The 26,963-nt window shown below is 40.4% G+C and overlaps 1 protein-coding gene across 3 annotated transcripts in view; it reads right to left on the reverse strand.

The window, feature by feature from the left end:
- LOC126408955 (sickle tail protein homolog) overlaps positions 1-26,963 on the reverse strand; it is a 162,944-nt gene that overhangs the window by 40,051 nt on the left and 95,930 nt on the right. For all 3 annotated transcript variants that reach the window (XM_050074765.1, XM_050074767.1, XM_050074766.1), the window contains 4 exons: positions 8,678-8,966; positions 4,210-4,486; positions 1,287-1,604; positions 140-244 (listed from right to left, as the gene is read on the reverse strand). In XM_050074765.1, the coding sequence (XP_049930722.1) occupies positions 140-244; positions 1,287-1,604; positions 4,210-4,486; positions 8,678-8,966 (989 nt within the window). The remainder of the gene's footprint in view (positions 1-139; positions 245-1,286; positions 1,605-4,209; positions 4,487-8,677; positions 8,967-26,963) is intronic.

A 26,963-nucleotide genomic window follows, 5' to 3' on the forward strand; every position in this document is an offset into this window, starting at 1 on the left:
TTTCCTGGTTTAATTTTAGAGATTACATACTACTGTTACATACTGTGGATGAATCTAAAGAAGATGTTGGATGTGTGAACGGCTGCTGCTGAATTAAAGCCGCTGTTGGTTTAAAAGGTTAAAGGCAGGTGTTACAGACCTGATGGCGTCTTTGACTCCTGGAATATCTGATCCCATAGACAGAGCACTGTGCACTAGACCTGCCAGACTGGCTATCTGTTCCTCCATGGCTTTCATTCTCTCACTAAAAAATAGAAACACATGTATATGTTAGTATGTTTATACTATACAATCAGCACAGTTTCAAGGTGGGCACCCAAGATTCGTGTCACCAATTCAGTATCTGACCAAATGTCTCCCCTTCTGTTCTTGAAATAAGACGTTGAGTAATGGCCAGGAAAGTGTTTTAGCAGAACATTATGATGTCACAGTAAAGCTGACTTTTGACTTTTTGGATATCAAAAAGGGGAACACTGTCTGCACTTGCAAAAAAAGGTTAAATTTATTAGACTACAACGTTTCGGTCATGGACCTTCATCAGGTAGATGCTGACAGAGAGAAAACACAGTTCATTTACACTGGAGGCAAAGTCCACAATGACCCACACCTGTGTCTCATTAGTGGTCAACAGATTACACCTTGTGGCTCTGAGTAAACTCCTCTTCTGTCAATCCATATATTGATAATAATAATAATTACTTTCACTTTCGCTGGCGAGTGTCTTTACAAACGGTAATGGACAATCCTGCATAGTATAACTTAAACACCCAAATAGATCCCTCCTGTTAATGCTCCTTTAGAAGTTCCACCTTACAGTCCCTATTGCTCACACTGCCTTTCTCTTTATACAGTCTTGGCCTTTCCCCTGTTCTGTGCATGAGCAGAGCACAATAGCGTTGTGTGCCTCTTTGTTTGTTTCCTATTCACAGAGCCAGGGATGTGTATGAACACCAGATTTTTTTTCAGTGCACACTCAGAACAGACAGCTAGCGGACCGTGAGGAGATATTTGCTGAATTTGATAAAAAAGTGTATTGGATTACATTTATAGACTCCACCCTTTAGGCATGTCTGTTTATGAGTCAAAACTGAATTCAGATAAACTCTTACAGGATAAACATGCAAAATCACTGACACCATCCCCTGAACATCAACACAGACTTGAAAATCAAGAAGAAAAAAAAATGCATAGCTAATGCTGTGTAGCTTGAAGCTAAGCTTTAAAATATGCTGTACCTCATAAAGTGCTTACAATAAGTATGGAGATTACTCTGGCTCTCTGCTCACCTCTGGGCATTGCTGGCAGGCACGTGACCCTGAAACAGTCTCTCTGGTTGTCCCAGAGGGCTGTCCACAAAAACAGATGAGGTAGAGGACGATGAGCCACTCCCTCTACTTCTGTTCACAATCTCCACCGTGACTCCGTTACTGTCCCGCCGCAGGGACCGGCGAATGGGAGACATCCTGTCTGGAGACACCAGGCCCACCCCTCCGATGATCTGTCCCTCAGTCATCCTGACTTCATTGACTCTGTGAGGGGAAGGGGGTGGGGTTTTAATTCCTAGTGGTGGAAGCTGGCTGTCTCCATACTTCCTGTTCTTCTGCCTGGATGGTGGAGAAACAGGTGGAACAAAGGATGAACTCATACACACCCGGTTACATGAACACTGGGTTCATAGCCAGAGTGTGGTGGGGTCCCCACTTATAAAAATGCTACTGCTGTATTCAAATCAATCATTACTTTAGCTGATGTCCATGACCAGTTCTTCCTCCCTGCGCTTGTTGCGCAGCGCAACGCAGCTTAACTGTCATTGTTAGTTTCAGACCTACGCAGTTGTCATTTTCATGGCTAGTGCCCACGTTGTATAAGTAATCATCTGTGTGGCCACGGCCATGTAATTCTTAAAATGAGGTGGGGTCCTGCACATTGCTGGCGTATTGCTGTTTTGAGGCATTAGAATGTGATTGCACCATTGACCATTAATATCCTGTCTGAAGTCAGAATGCCACAGAATTTTCCTGCTATTTTAAGGGCCCATTATTTAGATGGTAAGATGCTCCTACATAGGCCTGTTCACAAAACATGTACACTCTGCTTGTTACACACACAGGGACATGGGTTAGGATAGGTTGTGGATGGGTGAATTAATACATCATTAATGAGGAAAATATTAATTACTTTCTGTAAAATGAGAACATAGCAGAGATCAAAGCAGAGCTGCTGTCCGACTCCACATTAAGTGAGATGCTGTGCACATTTACGCACGAAGAGCAACGTAACTTCATTGATTATTTCAGATGCTGAATGTTAAGTTCTGTTTCTTCTGTCAAGTTTAACACTAAGGTTTTTAGTTTTGCTGCTTAACTGTCCCATGATATTTGCTGCAGGGATATCACTGCTCTTCATGCATTATTCTCAGCAGAAACTGCTCGCTGCTCCAATTTCCCAAATTCACCATGTAAATAGCATTGTGCCAGCTGCATGTGCACCAGGCTATTAAAATGAATAGGAGATGACGCTCTGATTGGTTGAAATTGTGTTACACCCTAAACACACCTTTGAATAATTAAGGACCTAAGGTTCAATCCCAACACACCCCTTGCCCATACCACTTAGCCCTTTACATCTCTGTTTTGTGTGTTCACATCTAGGGGTAGGATGTAATAATTCTCATTGGGATAGAGGGATAGGGTGAAGTGTTAGGGCTACATGGCCTTCTAAATGCAGGTTTTTCAGAGGCACACTCCAAAACAAGTGTTATAAGAAATCATCAGCAATATGGCTGTTCGAGCAACAAAAGAAACCCACAAATGTATTTTCTTCATAAATCAATATTTTAAAATTATGACAACTATCACATTATGTTAGTTTAATGTTGTTTTAATTCAATATGGCCCTTTTTGTGTAACAAGCATAACAAAAAAAATGCTGGTAGTGTGCTGTTTCTTTTGCTAACTGGCTATATATTACATTATTTCCATGTTCAATTGGATATTTCCCCCTTTAATGGTGTATATGACACCCGTAATTACCTAAAGTCCAGCAGCAAAACAGTTGCACTTGTTACCGCTCCTCTAATATCAGTGCAGACTGGCAAGAAAGGAGCGCAGGTTGATAATGATAGCCTGCAGAGCACAGCTAGTGGCCTGGTAATTGCGAGAATCATTGCTTTTTCATCTCTGTCAAATAAATGCCATTATGATACAACCGTTATTACCATAGTTGCATCTGCTTATGATAATGCCATAAATGACTACTGATAACATCTCAGGGTCTTGTTGGGTTGTCCTGTTTCATAAAAAAAAGATTTCAACCACTACCCCTTGTAACTTCTAAGGGGCAAAGGGGCAATAAAAATGAGAGGGAAGGGGTTAAAAGAAGAAATGGGACTGGGCTAAATACCTTTGCCCCTTGCGCCCTACTTTGCACCTATATTATGCACTGTTTAACTATCAAAAGTGGAGGTGGATGCCCTGAATTCACTTGCACCATACACTTAGACTATGCACTATAGGAAGTTTTAATAGGGCCTGCTATATTTATCACTAATGTTAGCGCAAACTGTAATATCATACATTTTCAGAACAAGACAGCAGTCATTTATTTGATGATGCTGTCAGTGGGCCAGCTGTAAACCTGCCAGGTAGCAGTGGAACAGTGAGGAGCAGCCACAGTGAATGTTAGATAAAGAGATGGAGGTGACAGGCTGCACACCTTCACTTCTGACTCTTTATAATGCGCCCTGCTTTTGTGTGGAAAACTACTGGCTATGTGTGCAGCGTGAAACCTGATAACGGTTTTGATTTCTTTATTTAAACAACCTGAGTTTGTCTGGCTGCACTGTAAACAGACACACCAGCTGCTCTAACATTGGATCTGTGACAGAGTAGCTGCTCAAACACTGTCTGATATTTGATCATGATATTGGTTTCATCCATTTTGCCCAGCTTTGAAAATGATTAAAGGTAATATCAGGAACAGCCTGGTGGATCTGCAGACCTAGTATAGATAGCATAGTTACTGAGTTACTGTATGCTGCAGTTGCAATGGTAGCTGGCTCAATCAGGCTCATGACCTCTGTCAGCCCCCTACTTCCTGATCTGTGTTGTCGTCTCCTGCTGCACACGCTTGAATGAAGCGTTTGTGTCACTGTTTCCAAAGAAAGACACCGTATGTGTGTCTGGATTGAGTTTAAATCATTGTGTGTACCTGTGGAGGGAGCGGGTCTGGTGCTCCATGCTGTCTCCATAGCCCATCAAGGGTTTAATGGAGGCCCGGTACTGTTGCAACCCCCCTGGGATCCCTGTGACCCCGGCATCCACCATGTCTGCAGTGAGAGAGGGAGGAGCGCTACACTGGGAGGAGGCAATGCTGAGGCGACCTCCTCCTCCATCCTGCAGGGAGGAGCAGTAGGAGTCTGGGTAATATGGACCTCCTTCACCACGCACCACCAGGGCCATGCTCTTACTGCTGCCAAAGTCCTCATCTGATACACACACACAAGAATTGAGACAGGTAGTACAAAGAGCTTAGACAAGAGTCCATAAGAGACATAGTAGCCATCTATCTTAAGTCATACATGATCATGAAATCCAACAGGTGGAGCACTAACAACTTCTTGAGTGTAACAATCTCTTCTTCTTAAAAGTGGGAAGTCAACACTATGATCGTGCTTAAAGGGACATTGTGTAACATTTTCAGTTGTTTATTGGCAAAAATTGATGTCTGCATTCATAAATATGTCATCACTGGTGTATTATTACCCCCACCAATAATCTGACTTATTCTCGTAAAAGGAGAATTTCGGATTTGTTTGCACATTGTGCAGGTAAGTCATTTGGGGGGTTCCATAACGTTCCGCCATCTTGAGAATACATCTGCCAGCAAGGGACATACAGCACGCCCTCTGGGTTTTTGTTGAGAGCCAGGCCAGCGCTGCATGACTGAGAAGCCGAAGGAGAGGAGCAAGAGGCGCTTCGCTACTTCCCCGGCACTACTGCAGCATAACAAAGTCCCACTCTTTGAGCATAATGTAGGATCATGCATCATGGGAGAGGGAATCCTCGTCGCCAAGAAAGCGCGCATCGGGGTAGCCCTTCCCAGATGGAGAGACCTGCTGAAGGAGTAAGGTAATGCAATCACAGGCCAGCGCCGCTAGCCGCTAACAGCTGTTAGCAGCTGTCAGCAGTGCAGTGATGCAGGAGAGGGATGAGGTGTGTGAGGCTGAGCCACTTGTCAGTTGTCAAAAAACAAGACGTGATTGGTTTGTTTCGATTTACACCCGCCCCAACAGTCCTACATTGTAAACACAGCCAGCATGGTGAGGAGGGGGTTTGTCAACTCAGGTGCCAGGTGTCTGTGTAGGTGCCTGAATGAATACTCCATGAAGTATCGGATGACATGGTTTCATCAGTGTTATCATAGCTTTTTGGTACACAGCGGCTACAGTAGTTGCAATACGTGTTTGAAACAGTGAGGCGCTAGAGTGCGCTATCCGTTTGAATGCAATATATGATTTCAACGTTAGATGGGAGAAATTCCTACACACTGTGGCTTTAAGGAAGCACAGCAAAAACATTTTTTCGGAAAAGTTTTGATGCAAGTTTTGAGAGCATCCTCACCTTTGGAATAACTGTGTGGTATGGAAACACCTAAAACAAATCAGTTTGCAATGTGCCAAAATCAGCTGTCATTCCTCACTGAAATCTACACCATTAGACTGCAGAGGAAGGGACACAATATTCTTCATGTCTCCTCTCACCCTACAAACCATCTTTTTAACTTCCTCTCATCTTTTAAAAAAATGAAAAGAATCAGAACTAGGACAGCCAGGTTCTGCAAAAGCACTTTCCCAGAATTCCCTTCACTCCTGCATTACTAATGTGCTGTTATTATTTCTGTCTGTAAGACACCTTAAGGGCATCTATACAATGGTATACATCATAGCTGGTTGTGGTACTGAGAGCATCCCTATGGGAATGCTTTTTATAAGTATTTATTGTTATTAATTCATTTATTTTTCTGTCCTCAGGTGGGTACTGTGTGTGACGTGGAGTTCTTGTTGTTTTTGTTTTGTGTGAGCTAACCTAACCACATTAATAACAACTCTGTTGAAAAAAATAAATACTGAATTTTGCAAAAATCCACTTGATTAAAATGAAGGCTCTGCACTGTGACTTGAAGTATCTCCATTGTTGGCATTTTTAAAAAATTCACCATGCATGTGCTTACTGTAACTCAAATGCAACACAAAGGTAACTGAACTGGAATTGAAGACTCACCCCAGGGTTAGTCAACTCAGAGTCCAGTGTTACACTAAGTTTGTTTAAGCTGATTTCTGGAAAGGACAGCTCCCGAACAGCAACCAGGACACCTGCTACACTACTACTTCTACTTTATGTTTTTCTTTGGTGTGGAGAGGTTCTAATGGAGCCTCACAGTAGTTCAGGTAGGAATAGTCCTCATTTCATTTTCTGAGCTCTAATCTAAATCCCTCCACCACTCCAGCTTCCTCCTATATTATCATTTAGTTGTGTGTGAATGTTTTCAAGACATGATGATGCTTATTAAATACTGTGTATCTCAGGCTCTGTGCTAAACTGATCAGTGGGCCCAAACGGAATCTGCAGATTTTTTTTAATGTTTTCAGCAGTCATCCAAAATGAAAATCTGAGGAATTCTGCAGTGTTTTTTTTTTTTTTTGCCTGTAATGTGTTAGACAACACTCATTTACGATAACAATTGTTGAACAAAAATAACCTGTCACAATACATTAAAACCTAAAATTACCTCAAGCAGACTAAAAGAACTACTTTACAGATTTTAGTAGGAACTTTGAATCAGAAATTTGATTTAATCATGAATACTTGAAGAAAAACAATTTAACACTTCAATTCAATCAAGTCAATCAACAAAATTTGGGACACATGGCATTGCAGGTAATCATTTTTTGACATTTCTTCTCACTACACCACTAACTTTGATTTTATTGCTAACTGGATACAACACACAATTGTAATACACATGGATAAGGACTTGGAGGAGACAGTGACAACATTCTGAGTTTAACAGCAGGATCTATATTCCAAAAATCTGTGGAAAATCCGCAGAGTTCTGCGAGCACAGATTCTATATGGAACTGCTTTTCAGATTTGCATCCCATGAGCTGAGTCAAATTAAAATGTATATTGCCGAAAAAAATGATCAAACTGGTTGTGACTGTTCTGACCGGAGTACATTCAAGGCATCAGTACATTTTAAGATTTTTTCATTTTTAAGTATACTTAAGTTGTTGTTTTTTGTTTCTTTTTTTTTGCTACACATACAGCATATATTTATTTATGAACCTGGGTCTTTACCAGTCCCTCCAGGATGTTGTGATCGCAACAATTAATGCAAATTCAGCCAATCCCTGTGAATTCTGCGTGGCCTTGCAATTTTGTCCAATCACCACAACTTTCATTGCTTTGGCAATATACATGCAGCATATTAATTCACTCAACCCCTCCTTGCCACTCTCTGTCTGTTTATCATGAGACTGCTACTATGCCTGGGACAGGGTCACACACACAGTGATGTGTTTATTAATGGGTTGAATGATACAGCTGAGCTGTTTTGGTGTAGGTGGGGTGAGATTATTGGGACTGTTAAACGGACTCAACAGTGTAGGATGTTAGCTGCTGCTGCTAACACTAACACTAACAACATTAAAATTCATAATACTAAGCTCTGTATCCAAGACAGCATTGCAACTATTTTTGCAATTTTCTTTTACACCTGCAATTTCATCTAAAAAAATGCCTGAAAATATTGCACCGTGCATTGCAATTTTTCAGAAGAGCTGCCGTGAAATCAGAAATTTCAGGCTGCAACAGTCACAAAAACAGCCGAAAAAAATTCTGGAGGGACTGCTTTACAGTCTCCCATCAGATGTTGCAGATCACAGTACCTTCAAGCCAATAAGCGTCTTCATTTCAAAGACTGTGCCTATGACTCACTCCTGACACATTGTTGAAGAGAAGAGTCCTGCATGTTTACTCTTCTGGATTCTGTTTGCCAGTTGTTACATAAGGACAGGCACAGCAAAAACAAGAGCAGTAACAATGAGGTCTGGCAATAATTCAAGATGAAGTATTGCCAGACCTCATTGTGTGTGTGTGTGTGTGTGTGTGTGTGTGTGTGTGTGTGTGTGTAGTCTGTATTTTTTCCAGGTCTGTGTGGTAGAGAACAGGTTTTGTGGTCGAGGTCCGTAAAGTAAAGAGCTTGGCGGCAGCTGGGAGTTGCTTAAACTTGCCTCTAATCCACAGACTTTCCTCCAAACACTCTGCCTGAAACACTCACAACACTCTGTAACTTAACTGAAATCTGTAACACAACTAAACTTTGTAACTTCACTGAAATCTGTGACGTAACTACAAATATACAGATTTATTATTTCTTGTGTGAGTAAATCCTTTCTCTGTTGCTCTTCCTGGGGTTTCTCCCTTTTTCCTTTTTTGAGTTTATCTTGACCTGAATCAGTGTCTTAGTGTATATTGTGCAGATTGTAATGCCCTCTGTGGCAATTTTATAATTCTGACCTATAACTAACAATGATTAGACAAAAAACCTGCACATTATGTTTAGTAATACTCAAACACTGATCATCCACCAGCTGAGGACCCTGCAGGTATCTCACCAGGCTTGACGTCTCTCCTCTCCAGTATAGCACTGCTGCTGGTGCAGAGGGAGCTAGATCGCCCCGTCCCTGACAGGCGTTCCCGTGGTAACGTGGCACTGCCTGGATCTACCAACCCCGTCCTCCCACCTGTGTTCCCCCCGCCGTACGCCATCCTGGAGGGGGACGAGGGCATGGAGCGGACCATGGGTGGGGACATGGAGCCCTGCAGGCTGTGCAGGGTGCTGCGGCTGGATGAGGACAGGGTGTGGACTGGACTGTGACTGCCGTACAACACCTCTTTGGAGATCTGTTAAAAGAAAAATAAGAAAAAAAAAAAAGTGCTCACTTTGAGGGAATGCTGAGAGTCACCAGAGTGTTAATGTTATTGCTCAAAATTGTGAATTAAAATACTAATTGAAGAGTTAATTTCCTCTTAATTAAATTCTCAAACCCCAAAACTCACCATAGAAAAACCTTATGAGACTTAGGGACATGAAGCTACTGTATACATTTAAACTGTTTCAGCATCCTGAAATTATGAAATAACTGTTTATCTCTATGCATACTGTTGATATAATGGTTGAAAAAGCTTTACTGAAGCTTTAATTGCATACACAGAAAGACAAAAGTAAATGGAGGATACATAAATACAGTGAGTCAGTGGTGATTTATTTAATGTTCATTATAGGTTTGCCCCGGCCATACACTTCTAGTGTTCTGTATAATTTTGTATAGCAAATTTTAGTTCATATTTTTAAAGTTCTTTATCATTTTGTCTGCTTCAATTTGATGTGTTTGAATTTATTTTTCTGGTCTCAACTGTTATATATTTGTGTTGTATTTGTGTTGGCGTGTGATGGAAGGGAGTCAGCGGACGGATCACATGATTCCTTTCTATGCAGCCAGTTGGCAAATCTCATTCAGGGCGCCTTATTTAAACTGCTTTGGCAAGCTTGCTGTTGCTGCTTCCTCTGCAAGGCGCTGTGTAACCTGTCTCCGCCCCAGCTCCTCCTTTTCATGCCGTGTCTGACTTATCAATGTAATTCCTGTTTGTCAGTGATGCTTGCTCTATTCTGTTTCTGGGGGGTGTTTGCTGCTGCTCTCCCTGCCTTAGGCTTTCCATGTATGTAGGCACATGGAAGGGCAGAGAGGTGTGCTACCTTAATCTTTCTGCATAGGCCTGAGGAAAAGGCAGAGAGGCCCTAGAACAGAGCCATACTGCCAAATATAATGCTGCAAATGAAATAAAGTTTTCTTTGACTAAAGTGGTCCTGACTAAATAAGAATAGAAGTGACAGGCAAAAATGAAACAAATCTTTTTAATTGACTATTTCTGGTGTCTGGTTTGTATTGGGTCAACCTGTTGAATGTCTGAGTGCTCATAAACCCCTGACTTTTCCTGCTCGCTGTTACTGTAGGATGCTGCTCACGATGCCTGCTACAGTGAGTGAAAGAAAAGCGATTGAATGGAAATCGAGGTGAGACCTCCGCCAGCAAATGCTAATGGTGCATTAACATGCTCCTTGGATTACTGTTTTTCTGAATTCGGTGTGTTCATGATCTTAAAGTTGTAATGTGGAAACAACATGGGTGCTACAAAGATGATGTATTATATTTTATTGCTCAAGGAAACGTATCAGGTGAGCCACGAAACATGATCAGGAGTCATTTTTCAGATTATTCTGACACCACATGAATGCAACACAAGGCTCCAGAGGTAATTGGGATGTCTGCTACTTGCCCCTCAAAGAACAACAGATTGTTAGTCAGTGACATGTCTGCAACATTCTTTTGAAATTACAAAGCCTATCTGCATCATGTGGGATGCTCAATCAATGCACTAAAACAAATATTGTATCTTTATTAATGGGAACTTATACATGATGACTGGTAATGCATTCAGAAGAAGTTTTGTGGGCGGCAGCACAAGCTGTTGAACATGTGTATACTACGACAGGGTCTCATAGAGAAAATGACAACATATTTAGCAAAACGCATCAAAACTCAAAAGGTTTGATATATTTACATGTTTCAACTCGAAGGAACCATTTCTGCGAAACGAGTTGGTCTGCCAATTATGAGAGAATAGTCAACATAAACATTACAAATCAGAAAAAGAAGCGAGAATACACATCCCATGCACTTACACAGGCTTGGGAAAGACTTGTTTATATGTGACGTCTGCCAGATATGCATGGGAAAAAAAAGAGGCAATAACAATGGCTGGGTGCTCTCAGAGACCAAAACCCACTGCAGGAAAACCTGCTTTTACGGAGAAGCCCTGCATAGTCATACAGGTGTGTGAGTGTGTGTGTGTGTGTGTGTGTGAGAGAGAGAGAGAGAGAGAGAGAGAGAGAGTGAGAGTGAAAACTGTGGGAAGAAATCCCAGCGTCAACATGCTCTTATGCAACCAGTGAATCAACACGTGTGTAATCAGACTGACTTCACTCTGCTCTTCACAGCAGGAACATGTGGGTTTACACCACTCTGACACACAAACTGTCAGGACAACTGATTCTTCTGCTGCCTGCTTGCGTGTTAAACAACCAAAGCTCAGTGGTTCCAGCCTCTGACTGCCAGGCTGATCCCAGAACAGCCTGTGCAAAGAACAGCCATTACCTGTTTGCTTAAGGGCAAGTATTACTATGCACATACTGTGTATTATTAATCTGGGGTCTTCTTGTTCAGCAGAAGTTTTTTTTTTGTACACACACTTTCTATCAATATGCCTGTTGGGGATTTCCTTCCTTTCCAACAACATGGTTTGTGAGTTCTTAGTAAACACACGCCTGAACTTGTCTGGGTGGTCCCACAAAGCCAGTTTTACATATCAGGTTTTCCCATCATGGAGCTCTGTCAGCCATTTAAACTGAAGCTAGTATCATGAGTATCCTCATCATGCTCGTGCTGTGCATCCAAGTGAATCTCAACCAACCTTTATTTGAAATTCTTGTGGAAATCGCAAAGTCTTCAATGATGTCAGAGATGTCAGTCTGAATTTTGGGAATGATGAACATTGCATCTAGATTATTTCCAATACTTAGTTTTTTATGTTTTTCCTTATCTAAATCAAGGGTCTAAGGATCGTGCTGTATGCTGTACAGATTCTAAAGCCCTCTGAGGCAGACTAAGACTGATTTTAGGCTATAAAAATAAAACTGATTGTGATCAAATCTCAAGTTGAGTCACATTTAACTTCCTTGTTATCACAATCAGAACCATAGCAGAATTCTTAATATTACTATTTGTTTATATACAGTATCAATAAAGTATCCATGGGATACTATATCGTGGTAGTAATCATGGGAAGGTTAGGGTTAGGAAAGATCCATACAATGATGTAGTAGTTGCGTTGTTGGGTACACTTTATAAACAGCTGTTGGTTTAAAGAATTTCTTAAAAGAACAACAAACTTAATGACTGGAAAAACTGATCAGTTAAAACCAGAAACTAGAATTACTCCATCATGGTTGTATACCTCCCTAAACCAGTCAAGTTTCTCTTATAGTTTACATCCATGTCTGTGAAAACACGGATGCTTCACACACATCTTCCCCTGACAGCACAGAAGATCTATACAATCAGCACAGTTTCAAGATGGGCACCCAAGAAGCTGTCTGCTTCATAGACTGTTCTAGGGTGGCAGGGCTCAGCCTTAGAGATAGGTAGGGAGCTGAGATATCCAGAGGGAGCTTAAGTGGAGCCTTCACATTAGAAGGAGCCAGTAGAGTTAGTTTGGGCATCTGATCAGGCACCTTTCTTTAGGGGTTTACTGGGCAAGTCTAATTGGTAGAAGTTCCAAGAGTAGTCCCAGAACATGCTGAAGAGATTATATATCTCAACGCTTAGGAATCCCCCAGGAGAAGCTGGAAAATGGAGGGAAGGAGAGGGATGTCTGGGCTCCCTAGCTTAGCACCACTGTGGGTAAACAGCAGAAAATGGAAGGATGGATGGAGTTATTACTGAAGTGCAGTTAGTCAGCTGATGAGGATTTGTTGTACTGATATGTGAATATAGAGGATGTTAATGTTTGGTATACAAGCTTGGATCTTGGACCCTTTCTACTTTCCATCAGAGGGGCCTTTATGGAATCAGAGCCGACAGCAGTAGTAGCCTACTTAGATCTGCAGCAGTTATGCTTGCAGTAAAGCAGAGCAACAATGTGAGCATAGCATGACAGCTTTAACAGACCATCTTAAAAGCTAAGTATGTGAGTGTGACTATTGCTGTCTGCTTGAACTGGCACATAGTTTTGCTTTGATATTATTACTGTGAAGAGGTGAAACAGACTGTGTGTATATGTATGGTTGGGTGCAGTGGCGGCTGCTGGTCTTTCAAACAGGGGAAGCTCACTTTACATCATAAAATTTGTCATATTGTAGCGAGGCAGTGACTTATAAAAGGAACATTTAATTGAAGACATTTTTCAACCACACTCATGCCATAGAACCACAGCAAAACACACCTCAAAGATTTTCAGATGGGTTTAAACACCCTAACCCTTGTTTACAGTGTGTGTTGTGTGTGTATTGTACAAATGGTGAAAATTAGCTATATGGCTTATGGAAATAAAAAACTCTGGAACACACGTCGCCTACGTCATTGTGAGCATTTATACTTTTGCGGTGGTGTGCCTGTGTCACTCTGCAGTTACACCTCCAAAACACTAGTCGGTGGCGGAGGTTTCTGTGAAGTGCTGTAAAGTTTAGTTGATTCAAAACACACATTAAACATGGCTTTATAGAGACAATTTGAAAAACCTTTATCTGAGCACATTTCCCCCACAAATACACCATGCTAACATTATTAGCACAAGCCTATGGCATTTTATATTGTATAAATTAGCCTAGCAACGAGCGATCTTTTCCTCTTCTCATATAAAACCAGGGACAATAGTAACATTTAACAAAGGTAACGGCACACAGTTTGGCTCCATTACAACTCGCAAAGTTCACTGACAAAACAATTGTCATACTAAACATGTATATGGGGCATTCTACCGATTTTGTGCAAAGTGCTGTCCCTTAACAAAAAAACAACAAAAATGATATAATTGAGTACTTAGACATAGATATTTACAAAGATTATGTTATGACCTACTTAAACCCAGGACATTAAATGATAAGCTAAATATATACAAAATCACCATTTATAGGCTAATTTCTATTGGGAAGTAGCTGTCCCCAACCCTGACCTCTAAAATTCAATTCATGTAAATAACACTTAAAACATTTTTCATATTTTTTTCAAAAGTGCAATTTAAAACATTTTTGTGATTAAGTTTAAACACAAGTTGAAAGATTTAGATGTATTGTGGGATTAATTTTTAAATTAAGAAACTATGCTAAAAAATAGTGTCCCTTGTTTTCATGTGACTACGGAAACACAAGAGTTTTAATGCACTGGTTGAGTCTGGATTTAAGCCACACTGCTGAATTTCTGAGAAGGGGGGTAGTACTGCACCCCCGTCCCACATGACTCCATGGTAAGTCGCTGACTCCCATCATTTTTTAAATAAATGTCTTCCAAAGTCTGAAAATCAGTGTGTAACTTTTAAAGTTGTCACTACTGAACACGTTCTCTTCAATTATGTAAAAATTTGGGGGGTTTATGCAAAATATTATGTTTTTCTGTGTGAACAACACTTCAAACATGTGCTTGTTAGCCATGTGACTGCTAGCATTCTTTAGTTATCCTGAAAAATAGCTAGGAATGTCACTACCGAAACAGTCACTACCGAAACCTATGGTAAAGTGTATGGTCGGTAGTGACAAAATGGAATGGTCAGTAGTTAAATCCCATAATTTTGTGGTCCAAAGTTTTGCTCTTCTCTGCTCTACTGTGCTCTACTCTACCCTGGTCTACTCTACTCTGCTTTACTCTATTCTGCTCTACTCTACTATACTCTGCTCTACTATACTATACTCTACTTTGCTCTACTCTGCTCTACTCTATTCTGCTCTACTCTGCTCTGTTCTACTCTGCTCTACTTTGCTCTACTCTACTATACTATACTCTACTCTCCTCTGTTCTACTCTGCCCTACTCTACTTTACTCTGCTCTATTCTGCTCTGTTCTATTCTGCTCTACTATACTTTGCTCTACTCTGCTCTACTCTACTATACTCTGCTCTACTCTGTTCTACTCTGCTCTATTTTGCTTTACTCTGCTCTGTTCTCCTCTGCTCTACTTTGCATTGCTCTGCTCTACTATACTCTTCTCTACTCTACTCTACTATGCTCTGCTCTGCTCTGCTCTACTCTATAATCTGCTCTACTCTATAATCTGCTCTACTCTGCTCTACTCTACTATACTCTGCTCTACTCTATAATCTGCTCGAGTCTGCTCTACTCTATTCTGCTCTGCTTTGCTCTATACTCTATTCTGCTCTACTCTGCTCTGTTCTTCTCTACGCTGCTCTGTTCTGCTCTGGTCTACTTTATTCTACTCTGCTCTACTCTACTATACTCTGCTCTACTCTACTTTGCTGTACTCTATTCTGCTCTACTCTGCTCTGTTCTTCTCCACTCTGCTCTGTTCTGCTCTGGTCTACTTTATTCTACTCTGCTCTACTCTACTCTACTCTACTCTACTGTACTCTGCTCTACTCTACTCTACTCTACTCTACTGTACTCTGCTCTACTCTACTTTGCTCTACTCTATTCTGCTCTACTCTGCTCTGTTCTACTCTGCTCTACTTTGCTCTACTCTGATATACTCCGTTCTGCTTTACTCTGCTCTACTCTACTATACTCTGCTCTGCTTCACTCTGTTCTGCTCTGCTCTACTCTACTATACTATACTCTGCTCTACTCTACTATGCTCTGCTCTACTCTACTATACTATACTCTGCTCTACTCTACTATGCTCTGCTCTACTCTACTGTGCTGTGCTCTACTCTATACTCTGCTCTACTCTACTCTACTCTACTCTGGTCTACTCTATAATGTACTCTTCTCTACCCTACTCTACTCTACTCTACTCTACCCTAGTCTGCTCTACTCTATACTCTACTCTACTCTATTCTGCTCTGTTCTACTCTGCTCTACTCTATTTTGCTCTACTCTGCTCTACTATACTCAGCTCTACTCTACTTTGCTCTTCTCTGCTCTACTCTATTCTGCTCTGCTCTACTTTGCTCTACTCTGCTCTATTCTACTATACTCTGCTCTACTTTGCTCTATTCTACTATACTCTGCTCTACTTTGCTCTATTCTACTATACTCTGTTCCACTATACTCTTCTCCACTCTACTCTTCTATGCTCTGCTCTATTCTGCTCCGCTCTACTCTACTCTGCTCTGCTCTCTCAAAAATTAAATTGTTTTATTGACCACAAAACATTTGTCTTTGAATTTGTAATTCCCACCATAAGGCATACATTTGAGGAAATATGATGCAACCTTAAAAACAGAATAATGGTCACTACCGAAACAGGACAGTCACTACCGAAACAGGACAGTCACTACCGAAACACTGGGTGTTTCGTAAAAAATAAAGTATATTGAGTTATCAACTAAAGTGTTAATGACGCTAATCGGTTACATTTATGTTCTGTTTCATCAGTTATTAACTCTGAAATCAATCTGATCAGCGTTATGCATTTTACAAAGAAAGATTGCATTTAGATTTTGAAGAATTCTATAATTTGAACTTCGAAATTTGTTAAAATATTAATTTTTATAGATTTAATTGTGAAAACCACTCAAAATTTGTAAAAATTTAAATCTTTAGACAAGGGAAGGAACAAGCATAACAGGTTGATATATTTTTTTTTGTATAATATAATACTATATGTTTCGGTAGTGACAAATTTTGGGAGAGGAAAAACATTTCAAAACACTCTGAAAATACAATATAAAAATTTACAGTCATTTTTACTAGATATGTGACCTTTACATATGGTTCAATATATATAGGGAAAAAGTTTTGGAAATAAACATACAAAATTTCAAAATATTTCCAGCCTGACTTTGCACACATTTGGTAGAATGCCCCATATATATATAAATATCCGGATGGGACTGCGCTCGAAATGCGAAGCACTGTCAATCGCAAAGGGTTTCAGCCTTCTAGACAATCATCATGCATACACCGAGCGTCCTCTCCCGCCTACCGCTCCATTAGGTTCTAGGGAAGCTGAGCCTCCCTGGAAGTGACAATTTTGTCACATTTATCCAATGACCGTCTCGCTTTGCTGCATGAAAAAAACCTGCTCAGCGCTGTCTCATAGGAATGCTTGGAAGCTCCGTGTCCGCTGTGCTGACACGAGAATGTATGACAGGGAGGTCACGTTTGAAAACTGGTGATAAACAGATGACTTTTGAACATCATAGTCATGACGTTAAACACATCCGAGCACACGTTTAATGCAATGTAAATTCTTATTTTAATGTAAATTCAATCGTGCATATTTGACCATTTCTTCTATGAAATTTTAGGGGAAGTTCAGCCTCCCTTGTTGTCACAGAGCAATCGCCCCTGGTTGGGTGTGAATACTGGTTCCAACAGCAGGGATTATTAACATCCACCTATTGAGAACAGATTGTGCCCTCTAAATTTCTTTAATTCACGAACAAGATGGAGCCATTCCTGCAGCATAATATATGAATGCAGTAGCTTAGATGTCCACAGGTGGAGTCATAATGCCCCTGAGCCTGCCAATGCTAACGCATTCAGCTGGTGGAAACAGGTAGAAAACATTTGTGCATGGCAAAAGTTTTTCTGTATTTTATCTTTTAAGCACTGAAAAAAAAAAAAAACTAGAGACCATCTTGCAACTTGCTGTAAAATGAATGGGGCCCCGTTGCTCGGACCACACCCATCCTCAACAAGGCCTTCATTTTTATCTAAGCTACAGTATACACCTGTAAAGTTTCATGACTGTGTCTTCAACGGTTGTGACATTATTGTGTTGACAAAATCTGTCCACAGACAGACAGACAGACAGACATATGAACACCTGGCAAAGTACTCAAAACCACTTCTGTGGTAGTTCCTGGTACATTAGGTGTCACTAGGACTACATTTTTCCATGACGACACACATTCAGACGTCGCGACGGCTGGTGAATACCTTGTCATTCATGACTGTGTCAACATCAATATGTTTAACTGGTTTTTGCTAGAAAGCATACCAAGAATTAACACTAGAATTACCGCCCCGCTGTTGTATGCCTCTGTTCACCAAGTTGCACTTACAGTTTCTATCCATGTCTATGAAAACATGGATGCGTCACGCACATCTTCCCCTGACAGCACAGAAGATCTATACAATCAGCACAGTTTCAAGATGGGCACCCAAGAAGAGCGTCACCAATTCATTATCTGGCCAAATATTTCCTTTTCTGTTCCTGAGATATGACATTGAATAATGGTCAGAGTGTTTTTGCAGAACATTATAATGTCTCAGTGAAGTTGGCCTTTGACCTTTGGGATATAAATGTAATCACTTCACCATTACATCCTATTAGACAATTATACCCTATTAGTCAATTTTGTGAAGTTGAACTTGTAACTCAAATTCTTAAGTTATGGCAAAAAACATGTTTTGTGACGTCACAGTGACTTTGACCTTGTACCTTTGACTACCAAATTCTAGTGACCGCATTCTTTAGTCAAGTGGACATTTGTGTCAAATTCGAAGAAATTTCCTTATGGTGTTCTGGAGATATGACATTCATGAGAATGAGACAGATGCAAGGTCTCAGTGACCTTTATTTTTGACTTATGACTACCAAAATGTGATTAGTTCATTGTTAAGTCCAAGTGGACGTTTTGTACCAAATATGAAGAAATTCCCTTCGAAGTGTTCTTGAGATATTGTATTCACAATAATGAGACAGACAGTCATAGTGACCTTGATCTTCGACCTATGACCACCAAAATTGAATCAGTTCATTGTTGAGTCCAAGTGAGTGCTCGTGCCAAATTTGAAAAAAAAAAAAATTCCCTTCAGGTGTTCTTGAGATATCGTGTTCACAGGAATGGGATGTACGGATGTACAGACTACCCAAAAACACAATGCCTCTTGTCATGGCTATCGCTGGCGCAGAGGCATAACCAGGACTCGACAAGAACCAGAATATACAATAATAAATAAATACAATTCACCAATGAGAAAGTTTTAATGGGTGGCATAGCCGCATATGTTTAAATGAACCTCCAGGTAGAGAAAGCCTGAATTATAATACGTAGAATTAGAACAGGCTGATCCATATTCCAAGCCACATTTGATGGCACAACAAGTGTGATACACTACACTGAAAAAAAAACACTCTCAGGAACATAGTATTTCAGTGAATTTTTGAACTATAACAACCATCCATTATTCACCCAGTCAGGTTGAGCTGGCAGAATACCCTGGATTCATTGTTATGTATGGTGTACTGTAAACGTGCTCACTTTAATTCAGGCTCTTTTTGAAGTCTTGGTCATGTATAGTTTTGTGTCTGTCCTTCTCTTACGTTCCCACCATTAATCATGTTAACAAGCATTTCTTCTTTCTGTGCTACACAAAGCAACATATGTGACTCAGCAGCGCAGAATGACAGAGTCTGATTTTATATGGTACTCACTCTGCCCCATTTACATCATGCTCTGCAGCTCTACTCTGTCTGAAGAATATGCTGATGAAAAATCCACAAAAACAAGAATTTTAAGATCAAACTGACATTTTAAAGTGGCTTACAGCTCTGTGAGGGTTTGGAAAATACTACATTTGCAGACATTCCAAGTTTAATTTAGTGTCAGAACCTTCCCAGTTTATAATGTACACACTATTTTTGACCAAATACCTCAATATTGTTATTGCAACAATATTACAGGGTTGACTACTGGTGTTATCACAAAAAATATTTTTGATAAATAATCATCATCACATCAAGTAATGTGGATATAATGTAAGTGGGTAGAGGCAAACAATAGCTACAACAGTCTGGTAAGTTCAGAAAATTACATCACTTTACTGTGATGCAGCCTTTAAAACCAGGAAAGGAGAACACAATATTATGATATCCAAAATCTAAAACAATATATATCTAGACATATCACCATACCAATATAATATTGATATATTGCCCAGCCATACTTCTATTATAAAATATGTAGTTCATAGATGTAACCTGTAGTAGGCATGCACACATAAGCAATGAATAGCAGATAATCACAAACTGTGATGTTATGTTTGTATCATTAGTTATGTCGTAATACACATAAGCCCTTTGTAGATAGGAGTTGTGCAAATTTGCAGGAAAGCCCAATCAGTCTTCGTTCAGCATTGGCAGTATAAAAACAAAATCGGGGAGTGCATGCCGCCTATCTACTTTTGTTGATACAGAATGTGCCTTTTTCAGGGCAATGGGGGGCGTGAGCAAGTAACAAAATGTGTGGCTCAGTGTGTGACGTAACCAGTGATGTGGGAGAGAAGCCGCGCCTGCATCATCAACAGCTCCTCCCACAAGTCATCAACAGCCCCTCCCGTTGCGGAAGGCCGCCTCAGTCTTTTAAACCAAAAAGGTTCCGCCAATATGTCTACCCTACGAGGCGGAAAATTGAGCACCTCGGATCAGCTCGCCAATCCGGCTCTGTGTGTCTAAACGCTCACAGCTTGCTGACAAAACGGCCCAACATTCGCGGAAAATCTGGCAGTGTAAAAGGGGCTATAGACTCTAAACCCAGAGCAGAACTAAAATTACCTCTTCGCAGTTGTATGCCTCCACAAACCAGTCAAGATTATCTTATAGTTTACATCCATGTCTGTGAAAACATGGATGCCTTTCACACAGAAGCACAGTTTCAAGGTGGACACTCATCAATTCAGTATGTGACCAAATGTATCCCTTTCTATTCCTGTTCCTTAGTGTAAGAATTGTTGAGTTATGGCCAAAAAAGTTTGACAACCAAATTTGAATCAGTTCATTTTTGAGTCCAAGTGGATGTTTGAACCAGATTTGAAGAATCTCTCTCAAGGCCTTATTGAGATATTGTGTTCATGAGAATGAGACAAATGCAAGGTCACAGTAACTTTGACCTTTGATCACCAAACTCTTGTCAGTTCATTGTTGATTCTAAGTAAATATTTGTGCAAAATTTGAAGAAATTCCTTCACAGTGTTCTTGAGATGTTGCCTTTACAAGAATGGGATGGATGGACAACCTGCAAACATAATGCCTTTGGCCTTGGCTATGGCTGGCACAGAGGCAAAAAAAAAAAAAACATAGTTAGGAGTGGGCATAATAGAGGGGTGTACCACAAAGAGAGATTAGTGAGGTTTGAGGTATGTCATGAAGGTGACTCTCTATTCTTTTAAACTGGGTAGATCACCATGGTAACTTATGCTACACGGCTTACCTGGTCAGGACCAGGATTTGTTGTCAATTTGGGTTGGAATCACCTTAAAAGTAATCTCTCAAGACAGATTCTGCAATTTACATTGTAGAATCTGTTGGCAGCCCTNGGCCGAGACGTGCAGGTGTCCCCAGGAAATGTGTACCTACAGAAACAGCAAGCTCCGCGTCCATGGCAACCGTTCCACCCAAAACGCCGTCTCGTCAACGTGAAAAACATGGACAACAGCACAACTTACAAGCGTCGTGCATCCACCAGCACACCTTCCACTCCTCACGACAAGAAAAAAAGGGCATTAGAGGCAACGTTTTTATACTCCGAAAGAAGTCCAGTCAAGACTGTCTGCAGTTCGAAATGGTAAGTCTTAACACTTAAGACATGAACTGCTCTTCTGAAAGATCCATGTTGTTTACCGCCGTTTGGTTCGAGTTGCAGGTAGGAGTGTAACACTGGGGGCACCGCCGGAAGTGAAGGGGGTGAGCAATCCCCAAGGCCCCTGCACTTCCGTTTGTCGAAAAACTACCGGGCAGTGCCTCCAGAGGTTTTTTGTTTTGTTTTCTTCACAAGGTTCTTATTGCTCTCACTCAACTAATTCTGTATAATTCCTTTAAACGATACGGTAATGTCACCACTTTGAATTATGTTTTTACACTGCTGGTATATTGCATGTAATAGGAACACCGATAAGACAATTGATTCGTCTATCGGTATTTATCACAGTTAATATTCAATGAATAAAATTCATTTCACTATGATAGAACCTAAAACTTAAGTGATTTCTCAGTTTCTTCTTCATTATGGGACAGTGTCAGTATATGTTAATGCAGTTCTTGAGTATAACATATGCATCAAGTTTACAGTTTAAGAGCTGTAGAATCTGCAGCTGTCATGTTAGAAATAAACAGAGTGGTCAAGTAAATCTATTCACTTGTGCATTTCCCCTATCATTTTCTTCCAGCATTTCTCTCTCGCCTTAATTAAAGCAACAGTGTTGCTTTAATTGTAATCATTTTTTAATATTCATCAAAGGCTGTAGTAGGTGGCACAGTTCAATCAATTTTGGGAGTTGTATGACTTATTTGACTCATTTTATGGGAACGTGAACAGAGCCTGAGGAAGTCAGAACAAGTCGATAACCATCGTTGTAGCACCTGTTATCTCTGAACAGGGTTTTAGGTGTTGCCGAGCCAGCTAAGGCAAAGACAGTCTGACTCTGTCGAACATGCTTTGGGGCACAGCCCTCAGGGTTCTCCTCAGTCAACAAACAGATGGAAAGTTCGACACAAACATGTCAGTCAGCACATCAGACAAGCCGCCGCCTTCATAACAACCAATGAGTAAAACACCACAACAGATGACGAAGGCTGTATATGAAATCATTCCTATTTACTACGTAGTACTTAGATACACTTTCCAACATTCTATTTAAGTGTCTTAATTTTGAGTGTAACATTTATACACAACATACACAATAGTCCTTTTTCACAGCAGATATCTGCACTGGTACATACTTCTTCCAGGAAATAACCACAGCCTTATACTATCCAACGGGATAAAAGCTGCTCCACCTACTCGACTTCTACATGTTACCACACTGCCAACCACATACAATCTGTAACTGTGTCACAAACTCAAGCAATACTGTGTGACAAAGTTAAGCTGTGAACAGTGTATGTGGCACTTGCTAAGCTTGACACACATTCAGTTCAACCTGACTCAACCCTAGCTGCTGCTGATACCAGCTGTCATACAGAATCGCTGCCCTCCACACTGCCAAGCATGCCAAACTGCAGCTTGTACAACAAAGAATACAGAACAGACTGCTTTGGGGGCTTCTGGGCTCACCAATAATAAACCAAATAATTAGAGCTGTCATTTTTCATGCAGCCTGCAGCACAAATTCCTCCATCTTTCCAGTGGACTGCAAGTCTCTGATGCACAAACAGACTAACTTCTCAGATGCACAAGCTTTTGCTGTAGTCTTAAGCTTATCTCAACCAGCTGTAAAAGAAAGTAATGGTAACACTTGATTGGAAGGGCTGTGCATAACACTGACATGACACTGACATGACACCATTACAACATGACATGACACCTGTCATGTACATGAAGGGGTCTTTATGAAGTTTAATGACTGATGTCATTAGACGTCATTTGGGCAATTATTCAATTTTAAATGTATAGTCGACGTTGTTTGAGATGTATTTGGTATGACAGCTTGACATTAACCAAGACAACATAACCTGTTATAAACATGTCACGGCAGGCCTAATTGGCACACTAAGAGAAACTGTTTAGCTTTAACAAGTAATTCAGGTAGTCAACAGGTTTGTTTTCCCGAAATATGAAATGTATTGTTGTGCAACTACAATAAATTAAAAACTCTCTTGACTTTTGTATTACCTCTGTTAGGGTAGTTAAACACATTTAACAGTATAATAATACTTAATTATATCTCAGTGAAAAGTACAAATGTACCACTGAAGTTTAGGTCGAGGAAAATATTCATGACACAGGTATGATGTTCTTATGAGAGCCAATGTGAAAACCAACCACATATGACAGTTTAATGTAATGTTAACACACAGAGCTTAATGGTTTCTCTGAGTTTGATAATTCTCCTGTTATGGCATGTTTATGTTGTCTTGGTTAATGTCAAATTGTCATAACAAAATCATATCAATGTTAAAAATGTCAAATTGACCAAATGATACCATTGACGACAGTTATAAACATTCATAAAGACTCCTTTATGTTGATGAGAGGTGTCATGTCAGTCTTGTGCACACCCCTATAAAGTGTTGGCAAAGTAATATGGTAAAGTTGAAATTAACAAAATGATTAATTCAAGCAGTCTGACCATCACTTTTAAGGGTTGAAGTTTTACCACAAACACAATTCAGTAGGTGCTCATTATGGAAGTTCCACACCCTGATCTAAACGACGAGGTTTTTCAGTTCAACATTAATCTGTTCTCCCGTGTAACCTGTTGAGTTTGTGCAGCTCCAGTTCCAAACTACAGAAAAACACAGCTTTGTCAAAAGTTCTGATTTAAATTTGTGCTGTCTGTGACTTACCTCCGCACGAACACAGTCAATAATCCTGTAGCGGTGCAGATGAGAGGTGCACAGAAGCCTGTGTGACTGAGTGGGTGACACCATTCAAATCTATCTCTTTATTTCAAAAGGGCGTTGATCTCTAAACCTACACAGAGCCGACATGTCATAACACATAAACTGCCAGGAGTCTGAAAATCCAACATAAAATGAAGCCTGCAGTGTAACGTCCTGACCAGTTACACAAGGAGAGCAGGCTGTCAATCAAATGATTGTTCCAGCTAAAATTGAGTTGACACAGATTCCCCACAACAACAAAATCTCCTTCCAACTCTGACTCAGTCCTAACTGGCTTTCAGGCAGCATCTCCTCACGAAGCACGCAAACTCCCTCCAACTCACACGCACACGCACATGCGCATGCGCGCACACACACACACACACACACACACACACACACTATCAGAGTTGGCATTGTACATTTCTGCAAACCACAAATATGTTACAATTGTACATTTCATAGGTATAATATCAACATTTCCAAAGTCACATAGTTTATAAGCTAACTTTGTCATCGGGAGGTGGAGGGGATGGTGGATGATGGGCCTGCCAAGCTGCAGACCACTGTTAGAGACCAACAAACCACATAAGTGTTTGTGTGTTAGCACTCTACAGCTCTGCAGCAACAGAAAAGCTGGCATCAATTCTTATCAAAGTGAAAAGAGACCCAAGGGATGGCGTGCTCATCCTTATCAGCAGCCTTTCCTTTTTTTTCCTTCTTATTGGGTTGAGTGAGGAAACCTGCATTATCCACTGTGCAGTGACTAAGATTCAGTGAGTTGATCATGAGTGTGTTAATGGCTATACATATGTCTGTGTGTGCATGTGTATGTTTGTGAAGATGTTGCTTGTAACTGATTCCCCTTCCTCTTTCACATGATCATGCTCGTGGCTGGATAGGAAAACCCAGGGTTGACTGAACTAGTTAATAACCAGCTTTGTGATTCCGGAGATCCAGACGGACAATGTAAGGTTTAGTCAAGCCAGATAACTGGAAGATATCCTGGGTAAGTTGAACTAGTTGAACATTAATCTGGTGGTATTTACATGATGACTATGCAAAGCCCAAAAATGTATAGGGGCTGTGGCCGTGCTGCGGCCGTGCTGCCTGCTCTCTCCGGTTTTACAGCAGGCTTGGCTCCTTTCAAAGACTCCTTGTTTTTTCGGACCTAACTGTATTGCGGAGTTTTGCACAGCAGCGACCGGATCTTTGCTCTCAAACCACAAAAAAATGTGATGGCACAACAGTCTCCTTCAGTACATTATTTCATGCTTTCTTTTGATTTTCACATTGGCTAGTCATCCTGTTTAATTTGTCTTCTGATTAAATCGGAACCGTTGAAACAAGTTGTAGGAAGCCTCTGCAAGTAATTGGTTGCTGGCAGACACTCTGTGCTGCAATAAAATGGTTAATCAGCAGTGCCGTGCACTGTAGAGCCGATGCGCTGCTGGTTCTGCCGGCCTGAATAGAATATAATGTCTATAGCCTTACTGTTGTGTACAGCCTTTATAGACTGAGCTGAGTAGTGATGCGCGGGTCGACCCGTAACCCGTGGGACCCGCAAATGGACCTGCGGGTCGGGCAGCAGTGATCGTCTGTTAAATCGGTCTGTAAATGATATTTTGACATTATTGGCTATTACTGTCATGGCATCCGAAGGTACTGATGCGTTGAGCAGGTGACAGTCCGCGGTCGTTTTCAAAACACACTTGTGTCACGCACTCCAAAAGAAACTTGTTGAAACTTTAAACAATAATTTATTGTACAAAACGGGGGAAACAAACGTTGACAAAAACGGTTCCATAATTCATATTAAATTCAAAAGATAACGAAAAAACAGCTACAAGTTAGAGGGAATAGTGATAAAGTGGTAAAACTTGGCATTGATCCACAGCCTCAGACGGATGCGCTCAAGCTTGCCGTGCGCACAAGCTCAGTTGGTAGGCTATACTATATTTTCACATTTTTAACAATGCAATTTAGAAGTTTTGATTTTTATTGATATCCTACATTTACCAACAACAAAAAGACTACATTTAGCACCAAAAAATATGTAAAAAAAAATAATAGCCTATATACTAAAAAAAAACAAAAAAAACAAAAGTAAATAAAAAAAAAAAATATATCGAATACCAAATTTTCATAAGGAATACCTACCCATAGAAACGAATATTCGAATATCCGAATATTTGGGTACAGCCCTAAATATTATGCAAAGATTATAACGTTTCAGTACACCAAAACATTATGTTACTTTCAACTAAAAAAAAATGTTTGCATCTACATTTCAACTGGCACTATAACGAGCCTTGATGTTTGATACCCAGTGTAATAGTAGTACATCATCTAGCACTTATGATATAGTAATACAAGTCATTTTAAATGTCTGTCAGTTCATAACATTTAAAGGCCCAGACACACTGAACAGACATCAAAGAATTAGTGGCGACAAATTTTGAATGTTGGTAAACTGCTGCTTCGCCTCATGTCACCTGTGTGTTAGCCAAAAAGTTACAATTGAACATACTGCAAAAATTACAGCCAACATCAAACCAGCACATATATTCTGCGCCTGTTTGAGAGGAAACAACTCTCCAGACCAGCAGGGGGTGGTAGTCTGCATTTGTCATTCAAAAGGGCAAACCAAAAAACCAACAGGCGGATTTAAGCGTTGTATCCTCATGAAACTGTTTGTATGATATCCTATGAATTAGCACCCCACAAATATTTGATCCTTAACATAAAGTTACAAAAAATTAATGTTAAATTATGGGATTAGGTTTAGGCAAGTACATTACTATGGTTAGGGTTAGATAAAGAAACATGGTGACGACGTAAATTT

Source organism: Epinephelus moara, chromosome 21 (genome assembly GCF_006386435.1).
Source record: "Epinephelus moara isolate mb chromosome 21, YSFRI_EMoa_1.0, whole genome shotgun sequence".
Taxonomy (NCBI): Eukaryota; Metazoa; Chordata; class Actinopteri; order Perciformes; family Serranidae; genus Epinephelus; species Epinephelus moara.